Source organism: Ahaetulla prasina, chromosome 2 (genome assembly GCF_028640845.1).
Source record: "Ahaetulla prasina isolate Xishuangbanna chromosome 2, ASM2864084v1, whole genome shotgun sequence".
Taxonomy (NCBI): Eukaryota; Metazoa; Chordata; class Lepidosauria; order Squamata; family Colubridae; genus Ahaetulla; species Ahaetulla prasina.
The window spans coordinates 289,281,164-289,305,959 of NC_080540.1; the positions used below are offsets into that span (position 1 = coordinate 289,281,164).

The 24,796-nt window shown below is 42.1% G+C and overlaps 1 protein-coding gene across 1 annotated transcript in view; it reads right to left on the minus strand.

Moving 5' to 3' along the window:
* The window catches only part of LOC131192116 (tetraspanin-36-like), a 37,735-nt gene extending 13,754 nt beyond the window's left edge, over nt 1-23,981 (minus strand). Inside the window, exons 1-4 of the mRNA XM_058170953.1 lie at nt 23,728-23,981; nt 2,686-2,877; nt 1,907-1,981; nt 364-459 (exon numbers count right to left, since the gene is read on the minus strand). Coding sequence (XP_058026936.1) covers nt 364-459; nt 1,907-1,981; nt 2,686-2,877; nt 23,728-23,787 — 423 coding nt within the window. The 5' untranslated portion in view covers nt 23,788-23,981. The remainder of the gene's footprint in view (nt 1-363; nt 460-1,906; nt 1,982-2,685; nt 2,878-23,727) is intronic.
* Between the last annotated feature and the right edge of the window lie 815 nt (nt 23,982-24,796).

A 24,796-nucleotide genomic window follows, 5' to 3' on the forward strand; every position in this document is an offset into this window, starting at 1 on the left:
GCCAATAAAAATTCTATTCTATTCTATTCTATAAGTCAAGGACTACCTGTATTACTGTCTCTATTCACTTTATGGTGGTTTTGCTATTTTTCTTTTATCTAGGGATCACAGATCTATGTCTATTTTATGTTGATTGCCCACAGTTCAATAATTCTTCAGTAATTGTTTTAAAATGTGTGTTTCTACCCCAACTCCAATTCAAAATCCAGTTTTCTGTTCTTAAAAACAACACCGCCACCAACTAGGGAGACTGCAGCCAGAATGAACATACAGCAGAATAAAAATACATCCATGTTTCCAAAACCAATATCGTCGTATCAGGAATTGAGACACAAATGCTAGCTCAAAACCAGTTTTTCCTACCTGCTGCTGCAGGTAATCCACACTACGAGAGTGTTCTGATTTTCCATCGTAGGCTGCAAATGCTTTCGACATAGAGTCATGGAACTCGGCTATTATCTGTGGCAAGAAAAGAAACGCACAGATTGTTATTACATCTTTTCATCCATCTGAAATGCAATGGAAAGCATTAAGCCTTAAAAAGGCAAGATTTGTGTATCAAATAGCAGCACCTCTAAACAATGAGGTTTTGCTGTCCTTCCTCCCTAATAAGAGTTTAAGCACTGGTGACCCAATTTAAAAAGGCAACACGTGATTATTTAACAACTGCGTCTTACAATAACCTGTAGAAATGACCCAAGGGCTGAATTTCTTTTATTACCATTACAGAGAGTATGTATAGCATTTCATAGTTCAGCTAACATATGTGTCACTTCATCATTGGTTAATAGTATCTCCAAGGCACAACAATTGGTTAGTTATCAACTTCTGCTTTCAGGCGAATATAATACTAATAACACAGTTGGAAGGGACCTTGGAGGTCTTCTAGTCCAACCCCCTGCCCAGGCAGGAAACCCTACACCATTTCAGACAAATGGCTGTCCAACATTTTCTTAAAATTTTCCAGTGTTGGAGCATTCACAGCTTCTGCAGGCAAGTTGTTCCACTGATTAATTGTTCTAACTGTCAGGAAATTTATCCTTAGTTCTAAGTTGCATCTCTCCTTGATTAGTTTCCACCCATTGCTTCTTATCCTACCCTCAGGTGCTTTGGAGAATAGTTTGACTCCCTCTTCTTTGTGGCAACCCCTGAGATATTGGAATGTTATCATGTCTCCCCTAGTCCTCCTTTTCATTAAACTAGGCATACCGAGTTCTTGCAAACTAGGCATACCGAGTTCTTGCAACCGAATATGCACGCATGCAAGGAACAACAAATATTTCATCTCATACTTTGTTTCATCTTGTGTCTTTGTACTATGCTGGGAACATTGCTTAACTGAGGTTTGACATCCAAGATAAGAATGCTGCCCGCATTCCAACATGTACAAGATGCTGTACAAAGTATTAACCCTACAATAACCCAGCTGAAAGCCCTGATAAATTACTTTCACTGAAACAACAAGTAGTCCTTGATTTACAACCATTTATTCAATAACTATTCAACGTTATGAAGGTACTGAAAAGAAATGACTTGCAACCAACCGGTCCTTGCACTTATGACCATCAAAGTGACTTTGTGGTCATGTGATCATGATTTATATGCTTGGCAACCAGCATGTATTCACAATGGTTTCAATGCCCCAGGATCACAAAATCACCATCTGCGATCTTCCCAGTGGGTCTCTAACAAGCAAGGTCAATGGGGGAATCCTGAAATGCTTAAAAGCCCATGAGGTTTGCTTAGTGACCACAGGGTTGCTGCAATGGTCATGTGAGGATCACTGCAAGTCACTTTTTTCCAGGGTCCTCATAACTTTGAACTATCATTAAACGGATAGTTGTTAAGTTGAGGACTACTGGTGTTGCTTCATTACCTGGATGCTCTTTAGATATTTTCCACTCACCTTTCCTTTGTAAACAAATCCAAGCACAAAGGCTGCCATTTCTGCAGTGAAGATCAGCAGGATAATGACAAAGAACTGAAGAAAAGAAAAGAAGACGACTTAAGAAGCGGGCGGACATGTGATCTTCTCCAAATGTTGCCAACAAACCAACCTCTGGAAGATTTGACTGTTCTATGGAAAGATCTACCCTCTTTTAAGATGTGTGGAATTCTGGGAGTTGAAGTCACATTTTCAAATTGCCATGGTTGAGAAACTCTGCTGTAGGCAACAGGGTTTTTTAGACATCTGTGGGCATGATGGAATCAACCCTCAAGCAAGTTGACAAGTTTCAGGGATTTCTGGATCACTTGAATCCAGTAATTTACTAAAAATACCCCTTCCTATTAGGCAACCGCAAGAGTCCAGGAATGGAGGGACTGGGAATGGGATAATCTCATTGTCCACCTCCACCATTGTGCACCTTCCAGCATCACCTCCATTATTATTATTTTTTTGTCTTTTAATGAGCCCGTAATCCTTTGCATTGGAGTGGAGTTGGGGCAACTGAATGGAGCTGAGTGTTTACCGGCCAGATGCCCTTCCTGTCACCAATGCAGAGTTCACAGCAGATATATTCTCATTGTGCCCAGAGAGAGAAATATCTGCCACTACCTAGGATTGAACTCCCAGACTCCTGATTGTGAGGCGAGAGCTCCACCTCTAGGCAACTACACCACTCTCCAGCATCACCTCCATGCAATGGTATTATTATACCACCAGCTGCCAGGTTCTATTCTTACCACTCCGAGGCCAATCTTGGATTCACGAAGGGTGGCACAGCAGCCAACTATGCCAATGACCATCATGACCACAGCAACGGCAATGATAATGAGGGGGGGCAAGAGAGCATCTCGGTTATGAAGAAAAGGGTCGTATTCCTTGTAAGCGTTGAGGATGTGCGCGCCAACATAGAGAAGTCCAGCTGCTGCACCCTTTAAAAGATAAGGAGATGGTTTCAAAGTGTAATCCAATCAATCAGCTTATGTTAGGATCTTCTATCACCCTACCTCCTCTATAAACCCAATGGACTCCTTCCAACAGCGCCTGATACAAGATTCACTCCAGATTCCATGTCACTGGCAGCCATCCATTTGCAAGCAAAATCTAATTATACTTATACTTTCATATTGTATTACAGTGTGTTTTGGAGGTATTACTGTTTCGGATAGGAAGGCTGTACAGAGAGTGGTGAGGACAGCAAAAAAAGATATTGGTCATTCACTTCCTCCTATCCAGGACATAGCATATAAGCGATGCTTGACCAGGGTCAGCAAGATTATCTGGAACGCTACACATCCTCTCCATGACTGATTTTCTTTGTTACCTTCTGGGAGGAGACTTTGCAGTATCCGAAGCAGAACGACTAGATTCTGTAACAGCTTTATACCACTCCATACAGTATCGACCAAGAACTTTCAAGGCTCTTTTGTTCTGCTATGTATTCTAAATTGTCTGTGATTTACACATACACACAAACATATACATACATACATACGTATATACATATGTACTGTGTTTCTCCAAAAAGGAGGTCAGGTCTTATATTCTTTTGACCCCTGAAAAAACGGCTAGGCCTTATTTCTGGAGGTTTCTAATTATTGACTCACCTTGCGGTAGTGGCACCGACAGCCCCACCCAGCAGGAGCCTGCTGCTGGCCCACTTCTTCTGCGTGCGCTTGCCTCCACTTGCATTCATCACCCTGGCTTCCGTTTTGCCTTCAGATACCTGCCGGAAAGCATCTGCAGCCAATAATAGAGCTCTGGATCTGTTATCGGTTGCAGATGCCTTCTGGCAGGCATCTAAAAGTGAAATGGAGGCCAGGGCGATGCGTGTGAGTGGCAGCAAGTGGCCGCAGAAGGCGGCGAGGAAGGTGTGTGAACTAGTAAGTAGGGCAGCTCCACCCCCATCCCCACCCTAGCTTACTCGCCCCACCCACTGAGCCCTGGGGTGGACAAGGTCTTAATTAGGGCTAATTTTGTGGGTGGGGCTTAATTTGATCGCATGCACTCAAAAACATATAGGGCGTCTTTTCAAGGTGGGTCGTCTTTTTGGAGAAACACGGTACATGTATACATACACACACACACACACACACACACACACACATGTATGTATGAATGAATGTGTGTATATATGTATGTAGAGAGAGATCATAATTTATTTTTATTAATCTTGTTAGAAAGAAGATTCTCAGTTATCTGGGTAGAGTTGTCTGGACGCTGAGTGGACTTCTTGAAGTCCAGTTGCCATGATTCAACTTCCACACCTTGATACGAACTGAGCATGGGAGGAGAGGTGTGGGGTTTCAATACATTAGCCACAGATGTCCTCTTGCTGAGAGCGTCAATACCACATGGAGCCACATCTTTTGAGTGACGAAGTGGCCAGATGCCAGAAGAATGATGGGACAGCAGAAAAAAGCTTACTCCACAGGCATTTTAGCCAGGAGGTTGAGAGACTGAGTGGTCTGCCCTTACCTGCTTCTTTCTAGGGCTAAGAGAAACTGGTCCATGATCACCCAGCTTGTTTTGTGCTCAAGGTAAGACTAGAACTCCCAGTCACTCAGTTTCTAGCCTGATATCTTAACCGTAACAAACCGGCACTCCTAACCTATAGTGAATTTTTCGAAATAAATAAATAAATAAATAAATAAATAAATAAATAACCTGAAATTCTGCACTTACACCGGATATAAATCTATAATCCCGTTGTATTAACTCAAGAGCAGTACTACGTACCAAGGGATGGGCAACTTATGGCCTCTTTACGACTTGTGGACTTCAGCTCCCAGAATTCCTGAGCCAGCATGGAATTCTGGGGATTGATGTCCACAGATCATAGAGAGGCCACAGATGCCCAGCCCTGGTCTACCACATGCATTCTGGTAACCAGTTTTGAAAACTGGCAAAGCACAGCGGAATATAAGTAAAAATATAAAAAGAAAGCAGGTGAGCTGTCAGAATTAAACTACTAGAGAAAAGGATGGGGAAGAGCCTGTTTCTCAAGTCTACTCACAGCTGTGGAAACTTACTAGCGGACTCTGAGCCCACCAGAATTACAAGTTGTGTTGTTGAGGAGAAAAACTGGCGAAGAGAACATTACGCTTGTGCCTGATTATTTTTTTTAAGGAGACGCATGATTTCGTCTAATGAGTGGAGGAATGCACGGATGAACAACAGATAAAAACACTTGACTATTCATCATATGCAAAATCAAAACTGAAAAGGCCACATGAGACAAACTCATGTGATGTAAATCGTAATTTTTTTCCTCCTCTGCCTAATTATCTTCAAAACTCTAGCAGGGGGTTGGACTAGAACAGGGGTCCCCAACCTTTCGGATCTCAGGGACCACCAAATTCATAATTTTAAATCCTGTGAACCACTAATATGATCTGCCTAATAACCGCTGGGTGGGTGTGGCTAGGTTTATTTATTTTTATTTATTTATTTATTTATCAAATTTTTATACCGCCCTTCTCCCGAAGGACTCAGGGCGGTGTACAGCCAAAGATAAAACACAGAATATGTACAATTAAAACCAAATTAAAAAATAGCAAATTACAAAAAAAGGCTGATAATCAAAATTTAAATTTAAATTTTTTAAAAAAATATTAATAAAACCCCAATTTAAAATCAACTATTATGCCAGTCCCGCTTGAATGAATAAGTATGTTTTTAGCTCACGATGGAAGGTCCGAAGATCAGGCACTTGACGTAGGCCAGGGGGAAGTTCATTCCAGAGCGTTGATGCTCCCACAGAGAGGGCCCTACTCCTGGGGGCCGCCAGCCGACACTGTTTGGCGGACGGCACCCTGAGGAGACCCTCTATGAGAGCGTACGGGTCGGTGGGAGGCATAGGGTAACAGCAGGCGGTCTCGTAAGTACCCGGGTCCTAAGCCATGGAGCGCTTTAAAGGTGGTAACCAAAATCTTGAAGCGCACCCGAAAGACCACAGGAAGCCAGTGCAGACTACGGAGCAGTGGTGTTATGTGAGAGCCACGAGTGGCTCCCATTACTACTCGCGCAGCCACATTCTGGACTAACTGCAGCCTCCGGGTGCACCTCAAGGGCAGCCCCATGTAGAGAGCATTGCAGTAATCCAACCGAGACGTAACCAGAGCAGGTTGTCATGTGACTGAGTGGCCGTGGCCAACTCAATGTCACTCACGTTGAGGAGCACCTCACTGGCCTCTACTTGCTCATCCCCTCCCAGCCCCTCCTTGCCTCCCCGCCCGGACTCCTTAGGGCCCCAATAGGAAGCAGTTGTTGGAGCTAAGTAGCCACTACGAGAAAGAGTTGGCAAAACAGCTGGATCAGTTCAAATTGGATCTGACAGAGAAGGAGGTTCAGCAGAAGCACCTCACTGAGGACTAGGAACATAGGCTTTCCAAGCAGAGGGAAGACCTGCAGAAGGGCAAGGCCAGATACCGGTGCCTGGAGGCTCAGTGGGCTGAGATGGTCAGCCAGTTCCAGGCTATGAAGCAGTCCCACTGAAACAAGGACCTCCAGCTCTTCACCACCAGCAGCGTTTCCCTCCAACCTTCGCCCAAAGCCCCACACCAGGAGGCTGAAGCAGACCCCAAGTTGGAATTTCCTCTCTGACCCACGCAAAAAACCCCCGAAGGGGGAGACTCGCTGCAGCAACAAACGTTCATTGCATGTATCCATCCCAGGTGCTGTAATTTGAGGACCCCTGATTTAGTGCAATATAAAAAATGCAAATAATTTTTCTGCGGACCACCAAAAATTTCTCGCGGACCACCAGTGGTCCATGGACCACCAGTTGGTGACCACTGGACTAGAAGACCTCCAAGGTCCCTTCCAACTCTGTTATCCTGTTATGTACATTAGCTTCATTGAACCCAAGAAGACCGACCCAATTGTCTATTTGGCATACTAAAGCAGGGGTCTCCAACCTGCTGGCTGAAGAACTCTGGGAGTTGAAGTCCACAAGTCTGAAAGTTGCCAAGGTTGGAGACCCTGTACTAAAGGTCAAATTATAGTATTGGTTCTTCTATTTCAGCTATCATCCTTAATGTATGGCCATAATTAGGATCAGAATTTATGTTGCTAAAGAAGGCAGTTGTTTGGTGACTTGCACCCAATTTTCCAACCTTCCCTGTCATTATTAAGAGAGTCCCTACAGTTGTTAAGTGAGTCATGCGACGGTCATTAAGTGAATCCAGCTCCCCCCACCCCTTGACTCTGCTTGTTGGAAGCTGGCTGGGAAAGTCACGACGGCAATCACATGATCCCAAATGATGGTAAACACATGATAAACACATGCCTGTTGCCAAGTCTCACTGGGTAGTGCCTGCCAACTTACACAAGGATAGGGTAGGTGTGTTTGTGTGGGTATTCAAATATTTTAATTTAATTTAGTTGGGATTCAAATAATTTAACAACCGGTTCTCTGCCGTAATGACCAGCTAGGTGGGCGTGGCCAATGGTGGGTGTAGCCAGGGATGTGTGACAGGCAGCATTTGCCCTCCTGCACCCGCCAGAAGCAAAAACGGGCCGCAGGCATGGGGGGGACTCACGGAAGGCGGGGGCAGCCAGCAATTTAACAACCGGTTCGCCCGAACCCACCCTTACCAGCTGAATCCCACCACTCTGTCTCTGTGTGTGTGTGTGCGTGTCTCAAATGTGCGTCCGGTGCGTTCCCACAGAGAGGGACTCCTCAGGGTGCGGTCAGCCAAACAATGTCGACTGGCGGCCCCTAGGGGGAGGGCCTTCTCTGTGGGGGCTCCGACCCTGTGGAACGAGCTTCCCCTTGGGCTTCGACAACTACCTGACCTTAGGACCTTTCGCCACGAACTTAAAACCTATTTATTCCATATGGCTGGACTGGCCCGATTTTAAATTTTTAAATTTTAATTCTGGGTTTTAAATTGTTGTAATTTGAATGGGGTGTAATGTTATTTTAAATTTCTGGCATACTTGAATCAGTTTTTTAAGGGTTGTTTTAATTATGGTGTATATTTCTGTTTTGTATTTTATTTGCCTGTTCACCGCCCTGGGTCCTTCGGGAGAAGGGCGGTATACAAATTAAAACATTATTATTATTATTATTATTATTATTATTATTATTATTATTATTATTATTATTATTATTATTATTATTATTATTATTATTATTATTATTATTATTATTATTATAATATTTGGTGATAAAGAAATATCTTTATCAGCAAATATAAATTTGGTATAAAATGGTTTGTGGTGAATGCAACTGCTTGAGGGCTCCTGGATTGGAGCTAAAAGGCAAAAGAGAGGCAGTATGCTCCCACCCCAGCCTTCGCAGAAGCAAGAAACAGACTCATCGGCAAAGAAAAACCCCTCTTTATTTACACCTTGGGAATTAACTGCTGTTGTGTCTCGTCCGATCTCACCACCACAGCCGGGGCCTTCTTATCTGCTTCCGAACGCTGAAGAATGTCCTAGCATGCCTCCCGGCCCCAGCCCTGGCTCCATGCCCAGACAGGCTGAGGAGGGGGCATCTCCCGGCCCCAGCCCTGGCTCCATGCCCAGACAGGCTGAAGAAGAGCAAGTATCTCCAGCCCCCAGCTCTGGCTCCATGCCCAGGCAAACGGACCAACTAGACCCCTCCCCCCCCTCCACAGCATGTGAGCCTGAGGAAGGTATATTACCAACAGCTGCCGACTGGAGTGACCCTTGCTTCAGAAGAATTGATAGGCGGCGGCGTCAGAAGGAAGGGAGGGGCAGGCCTGGATAAGTGCTGAGTCATGGAGCCACACCCCATGGCCTATATAAAGGATCTGCTTTCTGGCATTCTCTGAGTCAGGCAAAGTCTAAACATATCTTGCTGAAGTCACTTTCTGGTCTCCTGCCTGCCCTGAGGACTTTGCTAGGACTTTGGCAGAGCTGCAGAGGCACACCTGATTTGGATTTCCCTGACCCGGCCGTCAGCGGAGGAGTGGGACACGACAACTGCATTCACCAAACAGAAAGTCCAGGCAAGAGACCTGCAAGGAGTTAACTGAAGCAATAGTCCTTATCAGCTCGTTAAGATAAATGCAAGGTCGTGAGCTCCCAACTGGAAGGCTGCAAATTAAGTCAGAGAAATAGACAAACCTCAGTCCTGGCAAGGCAGACTTTGTCCCACAAAACACACAAGGAGTAAACTTTCTAGAAATGAGAATGGTTGTCTCCTATAACCAAACCACTCCCCTTTCCTCCTATTTATTCCCTAGCCAGGGAGGAGCTATTCAGCGTCCACGTTTGTTTTGCTTCCGAATCATTGTCCTCTGTTATTCACTTCTCCTATCTGCTCTGCGCAATTGGAACAGGCCCCAGCTGTTCCTCCTCCTCCTCCTCACTCATCTCTGACTCCAAAGGCAATTGCCTCTCCAGTGGCTGGAAAATCTCTATCTCTGTCGAGCATCCATCAGAGCCTTCCCCAGGTGCCAAAAGTGGCCCATGTTCTTCCCCAACCTCCTCCTCATCCGAGTCTGCGGACCACAACAATGTGTTCGGTTGAAAGTGATTTGAGTACGGCTGTTAACCAGAGTTGTGAGTAAGTGACCACAAGCCAAATCAGGGAGAGGGTATTATTAAAACAACAACTAAAAGATGTGATCTAATGACTGAGCTCACTTACAGGTAGTCCTTGACTTACAACAGTTCATTCAGTGACCATTTTAAGGTTACAATGGCACTGAACCAAAGTGACATGGCCATTTTTCACACTTACAACCGTTGCACATCCCAGTGGTCACGTGATCGAAATTCAGATGCTTGGCAACTGGCTCTTATTAATGATGAGTGCAGTGTCCTGTGGGGTCACACAATCCCCTTTTGTGACCTTCTGACAAGCAAAGTCAATGGGGAAGCCAGCCATGTTACTAACTTAACAACTGTAGTGGTTCACTTAACAACTATGGCAAGAAAGGTCATAACTCAATTAACAACTGTCTTGCTTAGCATCAAAAATCTGGGGCTCAATTGCGTTGTTAAGTGGAGGCATACCTGTATTTCTTCCCCATAGCTTATTTTTCATTAAATCTTGCCTGAAGAAGAATCTTACAGAGCTGGAAAGCTTGCATATTCTCTCTCACTTAAGTTCATTCAAATAAATATAGATTCTGAATCATCTTTCTCTTATGATTATGATTGATTATTGGTGAATTTTATTAGAGTGAATGGTTAGGGTTAGGGTTAATGCAACTGGAGCACTACCATTCTTGACTGAAATGGAGACTTACTCATCCCATTTTTGGTTGCAAGATAAACAAAACTAACAACTCTATACAGGTAGTCCTCAACCAGGAGTGAAATTCTCCCAGTTCTGATCAGATCTGGCAATCCGGTAGCGATCATGGCTGGTGGTTTGGTGATCGAGTAGCAATGGCGGAGCAAAGCAGGGTGTGTGCACTTCTGAATTGGTAAGGAAGGTAAGTAGATTTCACTCTTGTCCTCAACTTATGACCACAACAGAGCCCAACACTTATGTTGTTAACTGAGAAATTTGTTAAGGGAGTTTGCTCCATTTTATGATTTTTCTCACCACATTTGTTAAGTGAATCACTGCCGTTCTTAAATTAGTAACACACTTGTTAAGTGAATCTGCCTTCCCTGTTGACTTTGCTTGTCAGAAGGTCGCAAAAGGGTGACACATAACTCCAGGACCCTGCAAGTATCATAAATGTGAATCAGCTGTCAATCAACCAAATCGCATGACCATAGGGATGTTGCAATGGTCATACGTGTGAAAAATGATCGTTAACTCACTTTTTTCAGTGCCGTTTTAACTTTGAACGGTCACTAAATGAACTTTTGTAAGTCGAGGGCTACCTGTATACATTGCTGAAACTCAAGAACCCGTTTGCATTTCATCTACCTACATTTTTCTGCGGAAGCTTCACCCAATGTGTTGCAATCCTGCAGTTCTTCCCAGCATCTTCGTGGCTGGTGTAACCAACGTCCAAACATCTGGACCACATCAAGCAAAGTGGTCAATTGAATTGTTTGTTCATTTCTTGGCCTCCCCGGTACTCAAGGAGTTTCCTTATGGTTCTTCATACAAGTACACTCAACATTTCTGGTAATTAAAAACGGGATCTTCATATCAAGAGGTTCAATGAGAACAAAGGGTTAGTAGGGCAGGCAAATTTGATCATCCAAAGTTTACAAAACTTTGGTCCTGTTTGACCCCAGAGATGAAGCAAGAAAAAGAAGGACTCTTAGCTTACCATTTAGCCAATCCTAAGAAGACTTTTATCAATTGTTCTGGCTAAAATCCAGAAGATACTCTTATACAAGAGAACTACAGTAATAGTTGTATGGACATAATAATAACAACAACAACAACAACAACAGAGTTGGATGTGACCTTGGAGGTCTTCTAGTCCAACCCCCTGCCCAGACAGGAAACCCTACACCATTGCAGACAAATGGTTATCCAACATTTTCTTAAAAATTTCCAGTGTTGCAGCATTCACAACTTCTGCAGGTAAGTTATTCCACTGATTAATTGTTCTTGCTATCAGGAAATGTCTCCTTAGTTCTAAGTTGCTTCTCTCCTTGATTAGTTTCTACCCATTGCTTATTGTTCTACCCTCAGGTGCTTTGGAGAATAGTTTGACTCCCTCCTTGAGTCTATGTTAGCGTAAGAATGAGTTCAACCAATGGCTGAAATACTATATTTATTTAATCTTTATAGCTTGCCTTTATTATATTTATAAATGCAGGTAAGTCCTTGACTTACAACAGTTTATTTAGTGACCATTCAAAATTACAACAGCTCTGAAAAAGCTTACCAACATTGGTACACTTACCAACATTGTAGCATCCCCTGGGTCACGTGATTTACATTCGGATGTTTGACAACCGACTCACATTTATGACGGTTGCAGTGTGCTGTGATCATGTGATCAAATTTTGCAACTTTCTAACAAGAAAAGTCAATTAAGTGAAACCAGATTCACTTAACAACCATGTTATTATCTTAACAATGGCAGTGATTCGCTTAACAAATCTGGCAAGAAATGTCATAAAATGGAGCAAAACTCACTTAATGAATTTTTCACTTAGCAACATTAATTTTGGGCTCAAACGTCATAAGTCAAGGACTGTTTGTTGTTAATGCTTTAGTAGCCCTACAAAAGTATCTGGAAATGAGGCTCTCTTATCTCTGCCACTTGCAATGAGGCAAGGAGCTAGGGGAAAAACATTTGAAGATGCGTACTCAGTTTTCAATTTCTATCTCAAGACAATGTACTGTAGAGTTATCTTCAGGCCATCCGCCAGTACAAGATACTTCTTCCTCTTTTTAAATCAAAAATTTTTCAGCAGGGGTAGCTTCCTGCGGCTTACATTAATGTAGATTCCTCAAACAGTCTTCTATCTTATAATTATGGAAACTTTATGGGGAAATCGTGCTGTGTAAAAGCTAAAATCATTTAGCTGCAAAAGCTCATTATGTAAATTTATTCAGTATTTCTTGCTGTGAAATGGGAACATTCCTATTTAAAGCATTAGAAGATGTAATTTAACTGAGCTCTGCTACAATTTACTAATAAGCTAGTTATACAAATTAGAAGAATTAAGTAGAATTCCAAGGTATCTTTTTACTGGATGTTGTATGGGGTGAAATGTAAAATTTGTTACTACCAGTTCTGTGGGTGTGGCTTGGTAGGTGGAGGGTAATGTGACTGGGTGGGCGTGGCCAACTTTTAAAAAAAACTTTTAAAAGTATTTTTTCTACAACTTCTTCGGCTGAAGAGGTTGTAGAAAAAATGCTTTTAAAGGGTTCTTCTGATGATCCCAGATGAGCTGCGCGATCATCAGAGTCTTTTTTTTACTTTTAAAAGCATTTTTTCAGCCAAAGAAAAAATGCTTTTAAAAGTAAAAAAACAAACACTCTGATGATCGTGCAGCTCAGCTTGGCGGGGTGGGGGGAGGGATTTTTGCTAACGGTTCTCCGAACCAACCGCTGCCATCGCTACCGGATCGAGCGATCTGGTCAGAACCGGGAGTATTTCACCCCGATGTTGTAGCATGTTGCTTCCTCTCCCCAATTGAAATATTTAAGAAAGGAAAGGAACGGCACCTCCACATACTGTTTTCCAAATACAAAATAACTAATGCCGCTTCATGTAACAGGTACTGTAATCCTCGATTTATGACCATAACTGAGCCCACAATTTTGATCGCAAGTCATAACAGTTGTCAAAATAAGGCTGTGCCTAATTTTATGACCTGTTTTGCAATGGCTGTTAAGCAAACACAGCGGTTGTAAAGACAGCAACGCAGCCCTTAAGTGGATGCTGTGGTTGTTAAGCAAATCCACTCTTAAGGAAACAGCGTGGTTGCTCACTATAAGGCATTTTTTTTTGCAGGAAAGTGGAAGTAATGACCAGTATTTGGGCAAAAAACATTGTAAATTGTGGTCAGATGATCACGGGGCATTGTAAATGGCTGTAAATGCAGCCAATTGCCAAGTGCCCAAAATGTGATCCTGTGACCATTGGAATGAGATCAGATATTGGGATTCTGAATCCTGTTTTGGGGCTCTGACATAATTTTGAACAGTTGCTAAACAATCCATCACAAGTTGAGGATTACTTGTAGTGTTTATTCAAGCACTGGGGTAACAGGCTTCCTTACTGTAGTACAGTACAAGCAATTTTCCTACTATTAATTTTGATGTCAATATTCCATTTTCCTGCAGGTTTCCAATGTGATATTTTTCCTGTGGTTGCCATTTGGAATGAGACACACCTGAAGTGCCAATTAAACTGATTTTATAATTAATAATTGTTTCAGACTCCATTTATGTTAGAGATGGTGCAGCGCATTCATTCCAGGGCAAGAACAACTTCTAGAAAATAAATAAATAAAACCTTCTCTGGTGTGTCTGGAAGAAGCCTGAAAATCTAACCATCCTGAACTTAGTTGACCAAACAGGGAAGATATGTGCAACTTTTTGTGTATTGTGTAACCTCATCCTGTGGTTTCTTTGAGGTTTGCCTCACAATTTGTGAGAATCTAGGCATCGCTCTTGGGGAGATGTTTGCCTTGGGATCCTGTGGGTATCCTGCTTGTTGCGGTTTCTTCAAGAGCAAACCCAAAGATGGTTTAGTTTTGTGGTGCTATGATGCTCCTAAAACACAGTTTCTTAAAATTTGGCAACTTTGGCTGGGTGTTGGGAGTCCATACACTTTAAGTTGAGAAGGCTGAGAAGCCCAGCCCTTATATAATGAATGGGTTTGTCTGACCTCTGCAAGGATTATTGTTATTATTGCTATGGATAGCAATTAAATCAACTTTTTCCAGTTGAGTATGACTTGTTGCACAGGACAATTCTGTGTGTGTCAACCATCCGGCCTACACGCACAAAGCTGGAGGGTTGGTCTTGTTCTAGGCTTGGCTTGGAAAAGCCAGTGATATGTTCCACAAATAGTCCTCAACTTATAACCGTTTAGCAACTCTTTGAAGTTACAATGGCACAGATTCACTTAACAACTGCAGTGATTGGCTCAACAACCATGGCAAAACAGTCATAAAATCAGGGGTATCTCACTAAAGAACCGCCATTCTGCCCCCAATTCTCTGCAAAGTTGACAGCTTAGACTTACTGCCTTGCTCCTACGTTGTGTAATAATTGTTTAAACAATTATTTAAAACTTTCCTTTAATACAGGTAGTCCTCAACTTACGAGGACAATTGAGCCCAGAATTTATGTTGCTAAGTGAGGCATTTGTTAAGTGAGCTTTGCCCCATTTTACGACTTCTCTTGCCACGTTTGTTAAGTGAATCACTGCAGTTGTTAAGTTAGTGACACAGTTGTTACATGAATCTGGCTCCCCCATTGACTTTGCTTTGTCAGAAGGTCGCAAAAGAGAATCATGTGATCCCGGGACACTGCAACCGTCATAAATATGAACCAATTGTCAATCATCCAATTTTGATCATGTCACCAAAAGGATGGTGCAATGGTCGTAAGTGTGAAAAATGGTCATGCGTCACTTTTTTCAGTGCCGTTGTAACTTTGAACCGTGACTAAATGAACTGTGGTAAGTCGAGGACTACCTATATTAAACAGTCTTTATTTTCTACTTCAAATATAGCCCTGGCAGTGTCCTAAATCCAAAACAATGATGCAATCATTGTTAATACAAAGTTAATACAAAGAACACTTTGCCATTTACTTTTCTACTAGATAAAAGATAACTGAGATAATATATCTCACCTGCTTTTACTTTCAGTATCAAATAGCGAAATATTGGGAAGTAATCTAGCCAAAGAAAACTTCTGGATATAGACCAGTGGTAGTCAACCTGATCAGTGGTAGTCAACCTAAATGTAAACTAAATGTACCACCCACTAGTGGGCGTTCCAGCTTTCATGGTGGGCAATAGGGGTTTTGTCCGATACTGAAGCACTTTCCTTTTTTTTAATTTAATTGACTTTTTTTAAAAAAATCATAGCATTATTTCAAAACATTTTCATTAGGTTTTCATAAAATTCCCCATGACAATTTAAATTTCTGAAAATGTACTATTTGTATCACCCACGTATAAGTTTAGTTCACATTACGAAAGTGAAAGTAAATGGCGCTATAGTGCGACCGCAAACAAAGCCTCGTCCCAGAATAGCACGCGCATTTTCCCCCCACACCACCCAGCTGTAACAGACAAGCAGAGCTGGTAGCCGGCGCCCCCTCTAAACCCAATCCACGATGCGCGAGAGGCATGCGCCGACGATGATACACGGCACATTACTGTGGAACTGGTGGGCGGTTAGAAAATTTTACTACTAACAGAGATACAAAAGTGGGCGGTAGGTATAAAAAGGTTGACTACCCCTGATATAGAGGATAGAAACATATTCTGGATGAAAAGAGTTAATAGAACACTAAAAATCACTAAACTAAATGTAAACCTGTTGAACGTGAACTACATAAAATCCATAGATCTAATTTCATTCAGGAATGTTACAATTAATTTTTTTTGACTAATCACACTTACATGGCCCTCTGACTAAATTTACAGAGATTAAAGATAATCATGCTTTTCTTCTAAAACACCTGTGGTTGGCCCATAAAAATTCAGGAGTGCAACATCACCCATTCTGACAATATTTGACACCCAGCTGACATTTCTCCTTCAACAAACAGCTTTAAAAATCTAATAAATCAGCCACACTTCTTGTATTATTTGGAAGTACCACTTGGAGAATTCTCATCCACCCAAACGTTCAGTAATATCTGCTTTTTTAGGGAGAACATAAACCTCCTACAGAAAAACAAGAATTCTGAGAGCTGCAACACATCCACAGCCTGCTGAATTGAAGAGATCTGGACTAGATCTAATTTTAATGTAATTTGTTCAATTTAGGCACCGCCTGACTCCAAAATGACTCTGGTCAGTGCACAATAAAACCAAACAAAATAGAAAATAAAATATTGCATTATACAAGAAAACAAAACCCAAAGGAGAGTCCAGCTAACAATATGTATACTTTGAAAAAAAATCTGACAGGGGCCAGACCTAGGATAATGGCCTAGACCAGAGGTCTGCAAACTTGGCTCTTTTAAGACTTGTGGTCTTCAACTGGCTGAGGAACTCTGGGAGTTGAAGTCCACAAATCTTAAAAGAGCCAAGTTTGCAGACCCCTGGCCTAGGACAGTGTTGGCGAACATTTTCGGCACCGAGGGCCGAAACTGGCCAGCTGGTCTTCGCGCGTGGGGGAGTGCCAGAAACCGGAAGAGCAGCTGCCCAGTGCGCATGCCCACGTCAGGAAGATGATCTTCTGGTTTTCGGCATGCGCACCGGCTACCTGGTCTTCCGGTTTCTGGTGCACATGCATGAGCAAAGACTGGCTGGCCGGTATGCATGTGTGTGCCGGAAACAGGAAGATCATTTTCCTGTTGCGCGCATGTGCACTGGGTGGCTACTCTTCTGGTTTCCGGCGCTCCCGCACATGTAAAGACAAGCTGGCCAGCGTACCAGAACCTGGAAGAGCAACAGGCAATAACTCGCATGCCTGGAGAAATGGCTCTGCATGCCACTTCCGGCACGCATGCTACAGGTTTGCCATCACGGGCCTAAGACAACTGATTCCCTAAATTTTCTTTCCTTCCTTCCTTCCTTCCTTCCTTCCTTCCTTCCTTCCTTCCTTCCTTCCTTCCTTCCCTACATCCCTCCCATTTCCTTCCCTTTGTGAAATGTACATAAGAATATATTCAAAATGTAGTTTCAATTAGGAATCTGTGGCAGTTCCAATCCAAGCTAAGGTGATTTCCATAAATGCCATGTAAAAACTAACAAGAGTGGATGTGATTCTTTCTTCCGGAAATTTCCACCTTATAGCTGTGATTTAAATTTAACTTGAAAAAGAGAAGTAGATATGGAAATTGCAGAACAGCTTCATTTAGTTCCTTTAATTTCGGCATCTTTGCATTGGCACAGAGAGGGCGACTGTGCCATCATACACCCTGATCGGGTTTGAAGATAAAACACTGCATCAATTGTGAAGATCTTCCTTGCACCAGATTGTCAAATGCAGAAGCTTAAAGGCCTTGTTCTTTCCACAAGCTTTGCTTCAGAAGGTCATAAATCCCAGTGAAGATCAGAAGAGGGAATTTTTCTCAGCTAGCAGCCCTGCTCAACCTTCCTCTTAAGTGTGAACAATTCAAGCAGGCTGGGGATGGACATATTCCATGGAGATAAGCGTGCAAGATCAAACCTTCAGGTCTGGCACGCTGCTCCTTCAGAGCTGATTTGGACCTTCCTCCTTTTAGCAACCCCTTCTCCCATCCTGCCCTGCAGTGGCATCTAGAAAACAAGATCTTCTTTGTAACGCCAGGGGAATTTTCAGCAGGGAAGGAAGAATGAGAAGAAGACAAAGAGGCAGTTGAATAGAAGCAAAGTGTCCCTAATTATGGAAACACAGTAATGGTGCCACTGCATTCTGCATTTATCAGCTCTGACCTTCATCCGTCTCCTGTTTGGAGCTACATAATTTAAAGAGGTCTTAGATAAACTGGAACAGAGTCATAGAAGAGAGGAATGAGAGGAACAAGGGCAGGCTGGAAATTGAAAGCTGAGGATAGTTAGCGCTGACAAAAGAAGGAACATGATAGTACTTCTAAATACCATGAGGGGGTGTCCAGTTACAGAAAAGATAATTCCCATCGACGACAGATGAAAATTCGGTTCCATAGGGAGATGGCGGTCTCCCTGAATTTGGATTCCTACACTGAACAAGAAACGAACAAGAGGGAGTAGAACTCCATTCTAATTTTGGGCTGGTAGAACATTTGTATGCCCCAACCACATGTTGTGAGAGATGCTCCATAGCAGGGGTCTCCAACCTTGGCAACTTTAAGCTTGGAGGACTTCAACTCCCAGAATTCTGGAAGTTGAAGTCCTCCAGGCTTAAAGTTGCCAAGGTTGGAGACCCCTGCCTGCTCCGTAGCTAATGAACACAAACTTTCATTAACACCGTAGACTTGTATTTCTCAAACTGAACAATTTTAAAACGAGCAGACTTCAACTCCCAGAATTCCCCAGCCAGTATGGGAGTTGATCCATACATGAATTCTGGGAGTAAGATCCATACACATTAAAGTTGCAAGGTTGAGAAACGCTGATATAGACAAACAATGGCAAATAATGAGGTTCCTTTCAGTGTCCTATGAAAAATAGTCCATGCCTTAGTAACCCAGTACAGAGTTAAATCAAGGTGTCCTTGAACTCAATTCCAGAGAATTCTTTCATGGATATCCCATCCATTCTTTTATTGATTTATGTCAGTTCTACCACAAAAACAAAGATAGATAGATATATAATTGACGGACAAAAGTCAGGTTCCAAAGATTAAAAAGATTTAAAAAAGAGCCTAGTAACAATGGTTTTAAAAATTGCAATGATAATCTGGAGAGCAATGGGTGGAAACTAATCAAGGAGAGAAGCAACCTAGAACTAAGGAGAAATTTCCTGACAGTTAGAACAATTAATCGGTGGAACAACTTGCCTGCAGAAGTTGTAAATGCTCCAATACTGGAAATTTTTAAGAAAATGTTGGATAGCCATTTGTCTGAAATGGTGTAGGGTTTCCTGCCTGGGGAGGGGGTTGGACTAGAAGACCTCCAAGGTCCCTTCCAACTCTGATATTATTATTATTATTATTATTATTATTATTATTATTATTATTATTATTATTATTATTATTATTATTATTATTATTATTATTAGGTTAGATTGGCAAAGCATGTCTGGGGAATTCTGGGAGTTGAAGTCCAGATATCTTATAGTTGCAAAGGCTGGGAATCACTGTGTCAAGGCTCCAACTAATGAACCCAAGCAAATCAGAACTCTTTGAGACTGGGCTCCTTCTCAAAGGTCTTCTTTATTTGGGTACACCATATCAGCACAGCTTCAAAGGTAAACCAATTCTAAATCTTTCCCGCCATTACAGTATAATTAAACTAGGAAATAATCACCATCCCCAAGTGTCACAGGTCATCTTGGCCAACTGGGTTAAGTGGCAGGTTCCCCAGGCACTCCTTCCCTCACCTTATCCGCTGCAAGTAAGAGATGACCTTGGTTCTCAGGAGAATGCTCTCTGTTGTGTCTAGTCAGTTATTCCAATCCCCTCCCCCTCATCCCTCTCTGTGTGGCAACTGAGAAACAGAAAAATAGCTGTCTGCCAGTTTCGGTTCGAAGTTGTCATGCAGCTGTAAGGAATTCATAACCATCCTGTATATGAATGTTTGTATAAAAGTTCAGTTTTGAGCACCTAACACACTTTGAGTGGTTATAAGGTTCAGCAAATATTTTCCCCCCACTGTGGAGAACCCTACATTTTGTTTTTGTTTTTCTGTCAAAAATGAAAACCAACCCTTTGCTGAGCATATGGGATTATTCAGGAATCCAGATTCTGAGAAACAGCCCCAGTGCCTGCAATCCTAAAACAGCAGATGTGGTCTTCACCACTATTGCCAAAGATGACGCAAGATGGTGCGGGCAACCAGTGTGAGAAGACGGCGGTTAGTAAGATCAGCAACAGATGCATCCTGTTTCTCCTTTAAAAGTCAAACCATCTTCAAGTCATGCTTGACTTCTGATGAACCACACTGACATGCAATTTTCTTGTGAGGAAGTGCTTTGCCATTGCCTTTTGAGATTTTTTTTTCAACTTTCTAATCTATAGCTCTGGGATTTCCAAGTCCAATCCCAAGGGTAATTGGGTCCAACCCAGCTTAGCTTTTTTGGACCCAGTCAAAGTCAACAACTTATGAGCAGCTTTGGTGGAAATGAATCAGCAATCCAACAAGGGTACCCAAACTGTGATTTCCTCTTTGTCTGGTATTTTGAGTTCTTCACATCCATAACTTACTTTCTTCATTTTTCCTGTCTCATTTGTGGAAGTTAATTTGGCAAGGGACATCAACAGATGGATGAGTTCCTTCTGCAAGCCTTCAATCAGACGACTTGCAGAAGGAACCTATCCTAGAAGGTTATCTAGCCTGCTTAAAGCTAGATAACCCATTCTTACCCAACCAGCTAGCTGAGAATTTGAAGGGCATTTGTCCAAGAAACTTGGAGAGGGTCAACCAGATTAAAGAAGACTGGCCTAGTTGCTAGAGTTGTGACATGCTAGAGAAATGACAGAATATTTCCATTCATTTATACAGAAGACAATTATTATACATACTGTTGTCTTAATGCCATTCTGAATAGCATTGGTCCTGCTAAATGATACTGACAAACTTCACTTCACCACTACCAGGGGACTACTGGAGCTCTCTGTGTATCAACATACAGAGAACCATACATTAGAAACTCTCTTCTAATGGAGGAATTACAGATTTGAAAGCAGAAGGAAGCTAATATACTAGCAACTGATATAAACAACAATAAACACTGCTATTCCTTATCTGAAGTGGAGATTTGGCTCTTTGTTAGAATCAGAGATGGAAGGAACTTTGAAGGCCTTCTAATCTCTCTCACACACACACACACACAGCCCAGGGCAGGATTCTCCATACCATCTCAGACAAATGGCCCAAACTTTGCTTGATGCTTCCAGTGATGGAGTACCCACAACTTTGAAAGGCAGGCTGTTCCACTACTTAATAGTCTCAAAGTTCTTCCTTAGAGTTTGAATCTCCTCCTGTAACACTTCCATTCACTAGCACCATGCCAGAGGTGGCATGTGGAGCCCTCTCTGAGGGCACGTGAGCTGCTGCCCAGCTCAGCTCCACCGCGCATGCCTGCACGCCTCCCGCCAGCCAGTTGATTTATTGGTCTCTGGCGTGGGAGTGGGGAGCATGCAGGTGCATGCACCCCCCCCTCAGTGGCCCATTTTTGGTCCCAGGTGGCTTCATGGAGGCCTACTAGGCCCAAAATTGGCCATGGGGTGCCGCACACGAATGCACAGGGAGATAGGGCATGCGCAGGGACATTGCATTATGGGTGTGGGCACATACGCATGCAGCCCCCCCCCCGTGCTCCCCCCACTTTTGGCATGCGACGGTTAGTCATCACTGCACTCGTAATTCTTGTCCTGTCCTCTAGAACTATGAAAAATAAATTCACAACCTCTTTCCAATTAGTGCTCACATGTTTCCCCTTAGCCTTCTTGTCTTTAAGCCAGTATTCCTCAATCTTAGCAACCTTTAAGATGGATGGTCTTCAATTCCCAGAATTTCCCAGCCGGCATGGTAGCTGGGAAATTCTGGAAGTTTAAATCTACCTACCTTAAAGTTGCAAAGGTTGAGAAATACTGCTTTAAACCCAACATACCCTGTTCTTTTCCCCTTTATTTACAATATACAGCATCCACACCCGTCACTAACTAAATTTCATTAACTGTAATTAATGTACACTTAATTCAGAGTTGAACTTGAAACAGAATGTACAAATTCAGCAACGTATAAGATTTGTGGACTTCAGCTCCCAGAATTCCCCACCTACTACCATACTAGCTGCCGAAATTGAGAACCAGTACTAATAGATTGATGATTTTCAATAAATCTGCAACCATTACTAATCTCACTTGTTTCACAATAGCATCCACTTAAGATCACATAACAAAGCTTTTTTGGGGGACGGGGGGGATAGGGTGGATGGATGTGGGAAAGGACTCAATTCTCCAGGTTTTTTTTGAAGCTCAGTTTCTGAGTAACCATTGACTCAAAGTCATTTTTCTTCCTTATTCCCAAAGTCATTTCTTCCACAATCCTGCTGTAAAACCTTATATGGTTTACTCCTTATGATAGGCACTGGTTGATTTATCATCACAACTTCTCTAAGAATTCAAGGAAACATACACAACAGGCATTATTCACTGTATTTTAGCCCCACAACATCCCCGTGAGGTATATTTTTGGTTGGGAGATCCACATTCCCTGCATCCAAAATCCAAAATCACCCAATGGTGATGTAAAATTATAGTCAAGAATTAGGATTTAATTTGGAATCCTTTATGTTCAATTCCTGAACAATAATATTGCAGTGTTTTTCAGTCTTCTCAATTCCACAGTAAAGCTGGCTGGGGGAATTCTGGGAAGTGAATTTCACCTATCTTAAAGTTGGCTAGGAACTGGAAACTAAAAGCCATCTATCTTAAATTTGGCTGGGGGATTTAGGAGGTGAACCCCACCAGTTGGCTTGGCAACTCTGGAAGCAAAAATCCAACTATCTTACAGTTGACTGGAAACTTTGGGAGTTCAAATCCACCTTTCTTGGAGTTGCCACTAAACACTGCTTCAGTGGCTTTTACTCTGGAACTAGAACTTGGGTTTCTACTGACAAAGTACTTATCTTCTTCACTCAGTCTGCTACTACCTCTTCTGAATGGAGAAGCAATTCATGATTTCAGACAAAAAAAAATAATTACTCCACCTAAATTTTGCTGCTAAGGATCAGCAGAAGCAGCAAGAACTTCAGGAGGCTATCATCCTGTAACCTGGTTCTTTTGGAAGAAGGCTTAAACAAAATGGATCTTAGTTAAAGGAAGGTATCACAAATAGTCCAGCTTCTTAATGAGTACATCTCACCCCTAAATGATGGAAAATTCCAGTTGCAACAGGAAAAAAAGAAGAAGGTAAAAATTAATTTATACCCCAGAGATGTCAGACTGCATCTAAAGAATATCTTTAGACCAGTGGTCACCGATCAGTGGTCCGTAAACCACTGGTGGTCCTCGAGAAAATTTTGGTGGTCCGCAGAAAAATTATTTGCATTTTTAATATTGCACTAAATACTATTTATCTTTTTAAAAAAATCATATTAGCGGTCCTCGGGATTTAAAATTATGAATTTAGTGGTCCCTGAGGTCCGAAAAGTTGGAGACCCCTGCTATAGACAATTGCACTGGCTTATAATGTAACCCGGGAACTGGGTTTACACAAACTACGACAAACTATGGTTAACAAGCCCTAATGGCCAGTTTTCAAACAATACACCTAAGCCAGAATCACATTAGAGGTTAGTGAACCGTATTAAAGAAAACCATAACCATCTTTTGAGGCTTAACTCCGAGTTAAACTCGGCAAGAAAAACTTTCTAATTCGGAGCCAAAACTTGGGGAGTCAAATCTTCGCTTCTTTCAAGCCGCCATCCTGTCCAGGTTTCTTGCAAAATAACAGCTAGTCGGTTTTTAGAAACCCCAACCGTCCTCCGCGCGGTTGTATTAATTCATTAAATAAAATAAAATTAAAAACAAAAAAAAAGCTGCGTCTTCATTTCAGAGGAAGGTTTTGAGTAAGAAGGATGGCAGCTTTCCAGAGAGAGAGAGAGACTTACCCAGAAGAGGAAACTGATAAATAGCAGCACGGTCTTGGAAACGATCACCCCAAAATCCATCTTGTCCTTTGTATGTTTTTCCCAAAAAAAAAAAAAAGGAAAGAAGAGGGGGGGGAAAGGTGGGGGAGAATTAGAAACGCAGAGAAAGTAAACGCGACGCAGTTTCTGGCTGGCGCGATGAACTTTTCTGGGACGCTGAACTGAACTTCTGCCAGTTTATCACATGACGTCCTCGTAACTTGCTATTTCCTGGAGAATGAAAACCAACACCTTACTGTAAACTTCACCTCCCTCCCTCGGCTATTAGTTTGATTGACGAGGCTACTGCAAACTTGCTAAAATAGCCGCAGAACGAAAAAAGGGAGGTACCGAAGAGTTCCTAGTAGCAGGCTCGCCAGGAAAATGATTTTTGTTTTCCTTCTTCTTCTTTCTTCTTCTTCTTCTTCTTCTTCTTCTAAACAAGATCTTCTTGTCTAAATAAGCCTGGTGCAAACACAGGGTTGTGTTCACAAGACACCGTAACTTAACTCCCAAGTGCATTGTTGTTTACAGAATAGAATAGAATAGAATAGAATAGAATAGAATAGAATAGAATAGAATAGAATAGAATTTTTATTGGCCAAATGTGATTGGACACACAAGGAATTTGTCTTGGTGCATATGCTCTCGGTGTGAATAGAATAGAATAGAATAGAATAGAATAGAATAGAATAGAATAGAATAGAATAGAATAGAATAGAATAGAATAGAATAGAATTTTTATTGGCCAAGTGTGATTGGGCACACAAGGAATTTGTCTTGGTGCATATGCTCTCGGTGTGAATAGAATAGAATAGAATAGAATAGAATAGAATAGAATAGAATAGAATAGAATAGAATAGAATAGAATTTTTATTGGCCAAGTGTGATTGGGCACACAAGGAATTTGTCTTGGTGCATATGCTCTCGGTGTGAATAGAATAGAATAGAATAGAATAGAATAGAATAGAATAGAATTTTTATTGGCCAAGTGTGATTGGACACACAAGGAATTTGTCTTGGTGCCTATGCTCTCAGTGTACATAAAAGA